The sequence below is a fragment of the Artibeus jamaicensis genome, unplaced genomic scaffold (genome assembly GCF_021234435.1).
Source record: "Artibeus jamaicensis isolate MK-2021 breed Jamaican fruit bat unplaced genomic scaffold, CSHL_Jam_final contig_685, whole genome shotgun sequence".
Taxonomy (NCBI): domain Eukaryota; kingdom Metazoa; phylum Chordata; class Mammalia; order Chiroptera; family Phyllostomidae; genus Artibeus; species Artibeus jamaicensis.
Genome location: NW_026521924.1, coordinates 11888067 through 11900118, shown reverse-complemented (window position 1 = coordinate 11900118; position 12052 = coordinate 11888067). Strand labels below are relative to the sequence as shown.

At 51.9% G+C, this 12052-nt stretch overlaps 1 protein-coding gene across 5 annotated transcripts in view; it reads left to right on the top strand.

The window, feature by feature from the left end:
* The window catches only part of SMOX (spermine oxidase), a 35926-nt gene extending 25644 nt beyond the window's left edge, over positions 1 to 10282 (top strand). For 3 of the 5 annotated variants that reach the window (XM_037147792.2, XM_037147793.2, XM_053671297.1), the window contains exons 3-8: positions 1082 to 1308; positions 5534 to 5707; positions 5871 to 6630; positions 7274 to 7434; positions 9241 to 9330; positions 9782 to 10282. In XM_037147792.2, the coding sequence (XP_037003687.2) occupies positions 1082 to 1308; positions 5534 to 5707; positions 5871 to 6630; positions 7274 to 7434; positions 9241 to 9330; positions 9782 to 9919 (1550 nt within the window). In that variant the 3' untranslated portion in view covers positions 9920 to 10282. Of the gene's footprint in view, positions 1 to 1081; positions 1309 to 1984; positions 2201 to 5533; positions 5708 to 5870; positions 6631 to 7273; positions 7435 to 9240; positions 9331 to 9781 lie in introns of those variants that run through there. The other 2 variants (XM_053671298.1, XM_037147795.2) reach the window with 2 other exon arrangements.
* The last annotated feature ends 1770 nt before the right edge of the window (positions 10283 to 12052 follow it).

Sequence of the window (12052 nt, the reverse complement as noted above, 5' to 3'; positions counted from 1 at the left end):
GGAAGAGATGGGGCTTCAGGAGGTTGTGAGGTTGCACAGTCCAGCAGGAAGACTGAGCAGGGGGAGGGAGGTGAGTGGGTCTCAAGTGATGGTGGGAGTTGGGTGGTAGTGAGAAGGTTGAGGCGGTACTTGTACAATGATGTATATGAGTAACACCAAGGCAGACCTGCCAGGAGAGGGGAGAACATGTCTAGGCAAGGTCGGACATGCATGTGATGCGTATGAGACACCTGGGGCCGAAAGCCGAGGCTGCAGTTGGACTTGTTGCAGTGTGAGATGGTAGCTGTGAATCTCAGTGGTAAGAGCAGGGGTCAAGAGTGAGAGGCCCCAAGGATACTGGGGGCTGGGGGTGGGTAGACCCGGAGATAGTAACTAGTACCCTTTGCTTGCAGGGGTGTAGCAAGGATGACCCAGGCAGAGGAGCATGTGGGAAAGGGCGGAAGTAGCCTCAGGTTGGGGCCTGCTCTGGGCTGCCCCACCTCCTGGCAGAGCCTGGGGATGAGGTGGGACAGTGACCTTGCAGTGCTGCTGTTGTTCCTGCTTTGCTGAGTGTTTGGAGCCAGGAAGGATACCACATTGCCTGGACATTGCTTCCCAGTGGCTGTGTGACTTGGAGTCCCTACTGTGCCCCGGGGTTTACTAGGGTCTCTAGGATGCTGGCCCTCTTCTGCTCCTGTTGGGAGTGGGAACCAGGCAGGATTCTTTAGGGAGCCCCAAGCCTGAGGCTCTAGAGAAGGATGAGTAATAAATGCTCCCAGTGCCCCTGAGGAGCCCACTGGAGATGGCATTGAGTTCTAAGTTTTTGGTGCCCTCTGGTCTGCCCGCTTCTAATTATTCTGGTGTGGTGACTCTGTGGCAAATCACTGAGTCATTCATCATGCAGGGTGGCAGTTATCTCAGCTGTAAAGTGTAATTCGTTCACTGAAAATCTTGGTGGTTGCTAGAGGGTGACCCTAAAACCCATCCTGCTCTGTGGTGGGGGTAGAATGGTCCTTCTAGAGGGAGGAGGGCGAGGCGGTGTTCTAGCCCTCTCTGAAGACGTTTCCACACCTATTGCTGAGCCTATTGCTGTCATCGTCAGGACACACCACCTTTGAGCTGGGAGCCACCTGGATCCATGGCTCCCAGGGGAATCCCATCTATCATCTAGCAGAAGCCAACGGCCTTCTGGAAGAGACTACTGATGGGGAGCGCAGTGTGGGCCGCATCAGCCTCTACTCCAAGAATGGCGTGGCTTGCTACCTTACCAACCGTGGCCGCAGGATCCCCAAGGACGTGGTTGAGGAATTCAGCGATTTATACAACGAGGTGAGATGTTAGCAGGGAAGCTAGGCATAGAGTATGGGGGCAGGGAGCACCTTGGCAGTGTGGAGGGAGTCAAGTGACCTGCTGGGGCCTTCTAAGATCCTGGTCATGTCCATGCACGCTCCCTGGATCCTGCATTTGGACACGAGGACAATTTGCGGATAGAATGATGATGAGTGGAGAACTACTAGATAAGAGATCATTGATACACATGATTAAATATTTCTGCAGAAAGGCTGTAAACATCTTCCATTAGATTTATTACTAGATACTTCGGTGGTGATTGTTGTTATTGCTTTTGGATACTTTTGTAAATGGTAATTTAAAAAAAACTATTTTCTGGTTGTTCCTGGTATATAGAACTATAACTGATTTTTTATATATTGATTTTAGCTACCTTGGTAAATTATGATTTTAATTCTAATACTGTATCTATTAATATGTTAATTTATATTCTGATTATGTTTTGGAATTTTATGTCTATGATTCTATACAAAAAATGAGAATTCTGTTTTTTTTCCTTTCTGATCCTCAGACCAGCATTGTCTAATAGAACGTTCCACTGTAACGGAGATGTCTTATACCTGTACTACCCAGTATTGTAGTCACTAGCCACACGTGGCTCTTGAGCTCTTGAAATGTAGCTAGTAAACTGAGTAAGTAAATATTTAATTTAATTTAATTCAATTCAATTTTAAGTTGCTACAGGTGTCTAGTGGCTACGGTATTGGACAGCACAGCCTAAGACTATTTTTCTTGCCTTATTGCATTGGCCAGCATTGCCAGTACAATGTTGGATAGAAGTGGCATATATCCTTGTCTTATTCAGGTTTTTAAAAATGTTAATATTTTTAGTATCTTTCAGTGGTGCTGTGAACTGCACTGGACAAGCAAGGTAACATGTAGGCTCTGCCCTCTGATACCTTGTCGTTTATACTATAAAGATCCTTTGTTCTAGGTCCGTAAATTGGCCAAAAAACACCAATTGTACATTTTCTACATCTCTTGGGCATGGGAATGGAGAAACGACCCTTGTTTTGGGGTAATCCCTGCTCGCTGAGACTGGCTTAATGTGTGTGAACCCACAAGGTATGTTGTCTACAATCCCTTGGTATTGTGTGTTTTCACACATGTGCAAAGAGACTGAATTATTTGATTTTACTTTATGTATTTTTAAAAGATTTTATTTATTTATTTTTAGAAAGAGGAGAAGGGAGGGAGAAAGAGAGGGAGAGAAACATCAATGTGTGGTTGCCTCTCGCATGTCCCCTACTGGGGACCTGGCCTGCAACCCAGGTATGTGCCCTGACTGGGAATTGAACTGGTGATCCTTTGGTTCTCAGGCTGGCTGTCACTCAATTCACTGAGCCACCCCAGCCAGTGTGAGACTGAATTATTAATGAGTAGATAAGAACCAGTATTCTTCAATATGCAACTTCCTGGTCTACTGGCGATCAGTAATGCTTCAGTTCTCAGGTTGTGAGTGTTTTGAGCATGGAGGCCTCTTGAGAGTTACCTTCAGGGCCCGCAACTTGTTCTTTTAAATGTTCTTAAAAGTAGATCATCGTGAACTTCTGCCTGTGGTTTTGATTTTTGAAATCCAAGAGTGTGAGTTGTAGAAAGTACGATGGGAAAGGTGGGTTCTCAGTCTGGGTAGTGATGCTTTGGGTCTGAGGGCAAAGGTGTTAAAGATGAGGTCCAGATAGATTTCCCTGTGTGGCTGTTAACCTGTACTGGAGGCCATGCTCGAGATGTGGGCTCTAAGCATGTGAAGCCCTGCCTAAGGGTGGTTTCATAACAAATAGGCAGCCTCCCTCCAAAGGTGGTGACTTTGAAGGGCTTCTCATTCGAATGCATCATATTTGTTAACAGATAAATGAGTTGCGATAGTATCATAGAGTTTACTCTCTGGAGTGAGGCTACCTTGGCTCAAATACCAGCCTTTACAGTTTATTAGCTGTATAATCTTGAGTAAGTTATTTAACCTATCTGAGCCTTACTTTCCTCATCCGTAAAATGGACATAGTTATATCTACTGTGCAGTATCATGAGGATTAAATGAGATTCTGATGAAAAGTGCTTAATGAGAATTGGGGTGAGTATTAGCTGTTACAGGCTTGTCCCATTTCCCTTGGGTCACATTGGGAAGGTGTCACTTAACCCAGGTCTGGAGATGGTACCTATATGAAAAATCCGTGTTCAGTTATGTCTGTCTTGGTTGGTGATTGACACAGAGAGTCATGTAGGTGGACTAAATTTGTTACTCCTTAGCTGGACATTTTGGCCTCTAGTCAACATAAGCATCCATGACTGAAGGGAGGAAAAACAAACAGTTTAACTCATTTACTTCTTTATATTTTATACTTCAGAGGCATGTTTAATTCATTTTTCTCTCTCCTGTGGCGGCCTTTTCCTCGAGTGGAATGGTTGGGGGTGGTCAGTGCCACCTTCCTTCACTCCACAGCCGCAGGGTCCGTGCCAGGACTGGGTTAAAGGGCAGAAGTCATTTCTGAATGTGTGCTTTAGGAAGGGAAGCACACCGTCAGTCAGCACTAGCCACCATTGTTTGGCCAAGGAGCCTGCATTTGCCAGTGTTCAGGGAGGGAGAGTGGACATATGGTCATGCTCACAACCCTTCAGTGATGCTGGAGTTCTTGACAAAAACCCTTGGTCCTTCCTGCCAGAGCCCCTGCCTGCCTTTCCAAAGTCATCTCTTGCCACTTTCTCTTTCCTTGCCGCTCATGTCAGCAACACCGAACCACTTTGAACACAGTGCATCTTATGTTGTCTCTCCCCTTCTCCCTCTCTTTCATCTTTGAGTATGCTGCTCCTTTTGCCTGAAACACTTTTCCTCTCCCTCCCAGTGCCCATCTGGCCATCTCCTGACTGTCCAAGGCTGCCTGGGCCGATCTCACAACCCCGGAGCTCTTTCCTGCCATGGCATGTTTTATGATGTCTCCCCAGCTGGAGTGAGGGCAGATGTTCCGAACTATGTCCATCTGGTTCACTTTTACAACCTGTGTCTGGCAGAGAGCACAGTAAACATTTGTCGATGAGTGCTGGGGCCTGGATCTTGCCGTTGGGGAATCCCATGTCTGACCCAGGCCTGGCTTCTTTTCCTCAGGAAGACCTGCCCAGTGTTTGGTCGGGGTGATATATACCAGGCAGGCAGGAAAGGCAATGGGACCTACACAAGGGGTCGTTCATTTCTTTCTGTTGATGAGATGTGGGTTGAAGTTCTTCACAAGATATGCCTGTGGAATGCACTTCCATTCTTTGGCACACTGGGGCCTCCTTGCCCTCCACGTGCCTGCCCTTCCACAGCCCTCTTTTTCACCTGAGTCTGAGTCCCCAGTAAAGGGAGTAGCCTGTGTGGATGTGAGCAGGGCCAGGCAGCATCTGCTGGGAGTCAGACTTCAGAGCCCCTGCTTCTCCCCTTCTCTCAAGACACTGGCCAGGCCCTAGTCACTGTGGCTCTGTTGGTTGGAGTGTTGTCCTGTAGACTGAAAGGTTATAGGTTCAGTTTCTGGTCTGAGCACATACTCAGGTTGCAGGTTCAGTCACTGGTTGGGGTGCATATGAGAGGCATCTGATCAGTGTTCTTTCACATCAGTGTTTCTCTCTCTCTAGTTCCCCCCTCCCCTTCTGTCTCACTTAAAGCAATGAAAAAATGTCCTCGGGTAAGGGTTAAAAAAAACCGAAAACAAACACACTGGCCAGGTCACCATTCCAGACTGCCCTCTTGGGAGAGTGAAGCAGATATGCCCGGGCAGAGGTGTCAGGGAAGGGGTTTGTCCATTTGTTTCTTGGAAAAGGGAACCGTGTGCAGACCTGGGTGCTAAAGCCGCAGTCCGCTTGGCCATGGAGACCCCACGAGGGGCGGTTCCTTTCCCACAAACCGTGCAGACACCAAATATTTCACTTTTCTAAATGACGGCTCAGCAACAGGGCCTCCAGGGCCCATCCCACCTCCCTCCCTCACAGCCCAGGTGGCCTTGGCGCCGGCGCCTGGATGGGGGGCTGGCGGCCCGGGGAGCTTGCCACCCTTGAACCATGACCCTGTTGAGTCCCACTGCTGCGTTGAGCACCACAGTGATGATGTATCAAGGGGAGAGGGGTCAGAGGCTTGGTGTATCTGGGGACACCTGGAGAGTATTGGGGCTCTCCGGTCTGAGGCGGAGGTGAGAGGAGGGAGTGTGTTTTCAGTCTCCTGGGGTCTCTCTGGCAGGTCTATAACTTGACCCAGGAGTTCTTCCGGCATGGTAAACCAGTCAATGCTGAGAGTCAGAACAGCGTGGGGGTGTTCACCCGCGATGAGGTGCGCAACCGAATCAGGAGTGACCCTGATGAACCGGCGGACACCAAGCGCCTGAAGCTCGCCATGATCCAGCAGTACCTGAAGGTATCTTTCTGTGTGTGGGAGCTTATTTGAGTATAGGTGCCAGAGTGAGGAAGGCCATTCTAGGGAATGTGGGTCCGAGGAGGGCACGCTGTTCTGAGGTCCAGCTCGGACTCCTGGCCAGGCCCAGGAGTCACCTGGCTTCTCTCTCTGGCGCTTTCCGCAGGTGGAGAGCTGTGAGAGTAGCTCACACAGCATGGACGAGGTGTCCCTGAGCGCCTTCGGGGAGTGGACGGAGATCCCCGGCGCCCACCACATCATCCCCTCAGGCTTCATGCGGGTTGTGGAGCTGCTGGCCGAGGGCATCCCGGCCCACGTCATCCAGCTCGGGAAACCCGTGCGCTGCGTGCACTGGGACCAGGCCTCGGGCCGCCCCCGGGGTCCGGAGATTGAGCCCCGGGGCAGGGGCGACCACAATCACGACGCCGGGGAAGGCGGCCAGGGCCGAGGGGAGCCTCTGGGAGACGGGCGGGACGAAGAGGAGCGGTGGCCGGTGCTGGTGGAGTGCGAGGACTGCGAGGTGGTCCCGGCGGACCATGTGATCGTGACCGTGTCCCTGGGCGTGCTCAAGAAGCAGCACGCCAGCTTCTTCCGGCCGGGCCTGCCCGCCGAGAAGGTGGCCGCCATCCACCGCCTGGGCATCGGCACCACCGACAAGATCTTTCTGGAGTTCGAGGAGCCCTTCTGGGGCCCCGAGTGCAACAGCCTACAGTTCGTGTGGGAGGACGAGGCGGAGAGCCGCCCCCTGACCTACCCTCCCGAGCTGTGGTACCGCAAGATCTGCGGCTTCGACGTGCTCTACCCGCCCGAGCGCTACGGCCACGTGCTGAGCGGCTGGATCTGCGGGGAGGAGGCCCTGGTCATGGAGAAGTGCGACGACGAGGCGGTGGCCGAGATCTGCACGGAGATGCTGCGGCAGTTCACAGGTGCGGGCCTGCCTGGTTCCCGCCCGCCAGCCCCTGCGCATCCCGGGGAGCCGTGGGGAGCTCTCCCTGCACGGATGTGAACCGGGGGTGGCGCCGCCGCCGGGAGAGCCGAGGCCCGGTGCCACGTCTCAGCCTCGGGCTCCCAAATTGTGGGCTCTTGCCTGTCTGGAGCTCGAGACGCTCCAAACCATAGGCTCTGTGTTTCTCTTCCCTAAGGGCTGATGGTACTGACCGAGCGGTCACCGCAAAACCTCAGATTGCCCGTGTCTCCCTCATTGCCCTGCTGGGAGATGCATTTGTGTTTTATTGTTGGATTCTTTTGGTTGAACATCGTTCATCCACTGTCCCTGGGAAGTCCCACAAGAACCCCTGAAACTGGAAGGAAACGTGCTTGTCTAGAATGTTTTTCAGATAGGAAAATTAAGGCCCAGGGAGATGCGGTGGTTTTCTGGGGTCACACGGGGGCGTGAGGGGTACACAGCTTGAACCTCAGTCTCCCCCTCCTCCGTCTTCCCAGCCTGCCCACAGCAGCCTGGTCCTCTCGGGAGCCTGGAGGTGGATGGGAGGTGCTCTGCTCAGGGCGTCTTCTGCGTGTAGCCATTTCTTATCCTCCTTCCTCTTGGCTCTCCTGACTCCCCAACAGGGAACCCCAACATTCCCAAACCGCGGCGAATCCTGCGCTCGGCCTGGGGCAGCAATCCCTACTTCCGAGGCTCCTATTCGTACACGCAGGTGGGCTCGAGTGGGGCAGACGTGGAGAAGCTGGCCAAGCCCCTGCCCTACACAGAGAGCTCCAAGACAGCGGTGAGTGCGGGTGTGAGCAGGCTGAGGTGGGCAGGGAGGGTCTGGGAGGGGTGTGCGTGCCTACCTGCATGTGTGTTGGCCCAGGGGGAGGAGGGAGAAGGGTGGCCTTCACCCCAGGGGTGCCAAGGTGAGACAGGGTGGAGGGCCTCCTAGAATGGAAGAGAAGACAAATTGCGCACTTAACATCTGGAAGAAAAAGTGGGATCAGCCTGAGACCTTAAACACTTTCTTGAGGTTATAGCAACTCCACCATTTAGTGCTGTGCAGTCCAGTGGGTAGCCATTAGTCGCATTTCATTTAAGTCAGTTAAACTGCAAATCAATAAATTAAAATTATAGTTTCTCAGCTGCACTAGCAGCACTTCAGGGTCAATAGCCACAGGTGGCCAGTGGCTGCCACGATAGGTTTTGTAGCTCCGGAGCGTTTGCGTCATCATGAAAAGTTCTGCTGGCCAGCATCGATCAGGTGGAACCAGGTTTTCCCGATGTGCTTTTCCTTTTTGCCCTCAGTGTTTTAGAATGTAAAATTGAGAATACCTGCCCTCCCCCCAATTATGTCAACTATATAATAAATAATATGTAAGGTAAATAATAAATATGAGAGACATAATTAGGTATATTTCCGCTCCCATAAAGTGGATTTTGAATCCTTCCCTATAAGCATGCACATACCATAAATGTTAAAACCCTAACAAAATTACATCTAAAACAGATTTTTGTGTGTGTGGAATTGGTGCTTCCACCAGCCTCCCTCCATCTGCCCATGTGGAGTCAACAGCCAGCAAGGTGCGCTGTGCCCTGGTGGAGAGAGAAGGCCCTCAGTGCTGCTGCAGCCATCCTCTTAAGCAAAACAAAACCGAAACAACTGTGGTTTGAACCAGACAGAAGGTTACTTGTATCACACCGAGGGAAATCCAGGGCAGGTGTCAGGACCCGGCATCACACGCACCCCGCGCCATCTTCAAGGCTTCCGTGTGGTCCCCCCAGAGGGCTGCAGAGGCTGCTGCTCTCGTGTCCGTATTTTAGGCTGGAAGGAAGGGGACCCTCAGGGCTGCATCCGTGTCTCTGAGCAGCAGTGCCCTTGAAGCTGACTGGCAGGAACTCAGGCACATGACTGTTCCAGCTGTGGGAGAGGCTAGGATGCATCGTTTTCATTCCGGATGGCTGTGGGCCCAGTTAAAAAGCAGGGCTTTGTTACCGAGGAGAAAGGAGAATGGAAGTGGGAGTAGGCAGCCTTGCCCTCTGCCGTGATAGGAGTTCTCCCTTTCAGTTTCACCACTTCTGTGTGCTCCTTTTTGGTGGGTTAACGCCTCCCTACTCAGAGTGGGTGGTCTGTGGACCAGCAGCTCCAGCGTCACGTGGGAGCCCCGTGCTAGAAGTGCAGACCCCTAGCCCACTCCAGACCTGCCAGGGTCCCCGTGTGGCACCTTTGCACATTCAGTTTGGGATGCCTTGGGGTCAAGTCCGAACTCAAGCTGAAAATGGGGGCGCTCGTGCTTTGCCTGGACCCCAGCTAGACAGCCTGTGTTCTCGAGGTTGAGACCTGGCTGTGCCAAGATTGTCACTGACCCCTGAACAAGGCCTGCCTTGGTGCATTTTTGCCCCCATTTCTTTTTGAAACGTCCTTTGCCTGTTTACCTACTGTCTTCCAAGAAGCAGCCCAAGGTCCTGTCCTCTGGGAAGCTTTGTGTGTCCCCCCCCCTCAACCATGAACTTCTTTTCTGGGCTCTCAGCACCTCACCCGACACCCATCATGTCACATATGACACCATTAATAATTGGGTTTCGTGTCTGGCTTCCCCACCAGCAAGGAAGCTCCTCAAAGCAGCAGCCTGGTCACCTTTTATCTTCCAAGTGCCCAGAACAGTCCCTGGATCCTAACAGGGGCTCCATAAAGGTTTGTTAAATTGCCGCCTAACTTTATTGAGTGCTTATGTTCTTCCAGGTTCTAAGTGCTTTAGAGTCATTATTTCACTTAATCCTCCCACCACCCTTGGAAACAGGTGGTGTAAACCCATTTTGCAGATGAGAACACCAAGGCTTAGGGAGGTTAAACTGCTTTCCCTGAGTTCACTGCTATAGAGGCACAGTGAGCCTCTGAGACTGCGGAGCCAGGACCCCTAAAAGCCTTGGAGCAGACAGAACTGAGGCCTGGTGTTGGGGCAGAAGCAGGGGAAGGTGGCCAGGTGGGGTGGGCAACTCTTCATCCTGTGCAAGCAGCAATCCCTGCATCTGAGATGCCCGCTCAGTCCTCTGACTTGTAGTACGGATGGGGGTTTCCAGGGCAGACAGGTAGCCTCTTGGTCTCTCTTGCTCCTCCATGCTCAACCTCCCCATCCCCTGCCCAGCCCATGCAGGTGCTGTTCTCAGGTGAGGCCACCCACCGCAAGTACTACTCTACCACCCATGGTGCTCTGCTCTCTGGACAGCGTGAAGCCGCTCGTCTCATCGAGATGTACAGAGACCTCTTCCAGCAGGGGACCTGAGGGCCCGTGTTACTGCCGAGCCTGTTCCGTAAAGAACCACTAACTCGTGACTCCCAGCCCTGCCCCTCGATGCCCTGTGCTCCTAATTTCCTAATCCTCTGTAGAATGGATTCGTATCTTTGGTAGAGCTAGACACCCTGACTGCCTTCAGACCTGGCCCTGTAGCTTCTCCCTTCCTCCATGCCCTGTGGTGACCAGGGTGGGGCCTGCTGATTTACCTCCGTGCTCTGACCTCTGACCTCCCATGCTTCCCACCTCTCCCCTCCCCTCTTCTTCCCTCCCCTCCTGCCTTGTTATTGTAAGTGCCTTCAACACTTTGCATTTTGGGATAATAAAAGAGGCTTGTCCTTCCTGTGCTCCTCAGCTTCTGTCTTGTTTTTCTCAGTTGTGTGTGTGTGTGTGTGTGTGTATGGTTTCTTTTAGGGGGTTGCGGGGGAGCAGCGGGGAGCTGTGGCCTGGCTGTGCCCCCAGAAAGGAAGGTGCTTGCCTTTACTCGAAGAGACATTTCCTCACCCCATTCTGTTTGTGGCGGTTTGCCCTCCTGCTAGAGAGACCCCTCAGGGATAAGGGCTCCTTGCTGTCCAACCCCAGCTCCCTCTGGACAGGCCTGGAAGTGCGTGCTGGCCCTTTGCTGGACTTTTAAGAGCCTAACTGAGTGACGTGGCCACCTGGAGCGAAAGGGGAGTTCCGAGGTAGGGGACACCTGTTGGGACTCCATGCCAGACTCAGCTGTGTTAATTATTAATCATATCGCCTGGCCTTGGGGCCCTGGTCAGGCCCTTGGGTGGCTGCTGTTGACTTTGGGGAAGTGGATACACTGACCATTTTCTGTGTATATATATTTTTTGACCACTTTAATGTATATCCCTAAGTGTTTCCCACTGTTGTGTTTCAAGGGCCTGCCCCTTATTGGAGGGGGGTCTTTTCTGCTCTTTATGCTGAGTGCACACACACACGTAAGCACACCCCGTATGTACATTTACCCACAAACACGCGTAGTGCACTCCCACAGACACATCATCTCAAACCCTTCCGCCCACACACAGCCACCTTTACACACATGTGCATTGGACCTGAAAGGATATTTAGTCAATTTTCTTTTAAATTCAAGATTTCTACTGACAGAGTTTGAATCCCATAGAGTTGAGGGGTGAGGTGGCAGAGGAGGTTGTGAGAAGCCATGTGGGCCCCCTGCTCCATCCAACCCTGTATGGCTGAGCTGGGTCTCCTGCTTGGACATTCAGGGCACTGCCTTCGAGGTGACCCTACACCTGGAGCTGCCCAATGTGCAGGCTCAGCTGCACGCGTGCTTGCTGCACCCCCCGGCCTGCACACTCACCCCCACACACCCATCTGCCAGGCACCTTGCTTTGCTGGGGCCGATCCATCCGACATCTCCATGGGGTTTATGTCAGGAATTTATATTCCCCTGGTGCATATCTTGAAGATATATAAGCATACACATTAAAACTGTTTTGAATAGAGGATCTATCGATGTGGTTCTTCAAGCTCAAACGTCACAAAGGCTGCTCCAAAGCATCTCCCCCGAGACTGGTCCGCCGTATCGTTGCCATTCCTCACAGCCCCATGGTGGGAATCTGTGTGTCCATCTCTAGATGTAAGTCAACAGAAATACATACCCTTCGCTGTCCTTTTTATACAAAAGTGACAGACTCTTCTTTTCCTCATTTTGCTTGTTTTAGTCAAGGCATCTTGGAGCTCTTTCCATAATTACTTAAACAGACGTGAATTTGGACCTATTTCCTGGCCCCAAGGTACTTTGCAGGAAGCACCTTTTATTAATTTCACCTTGGGAGGCTCTGGTCTGATGTGAACCCTCCCCACATCCTGGATTTCCCCCACTGACTGTGATGGGATGGACAGAGTGGCTCAGCACGCAAGTAATGGGGAAGAAGGCCATTAAGTAGGTTCTCAGGATGACCGATGTAGGAATTTTAAAGGACTCCATGAGGATGAAAAGGCCCAAAATGTATTTGCTATCTGCAGGTTGGGCACTTCAGGTGTGGGCCAGAGGGAGGGAGAGAATGTTTGCTTAGTGCGGACCACCCTGCCGGGCAAGATGTTGGTTGTAAATGCTGGGGCGCTTTGGGTTGGATGTGGATGAGACTCAGG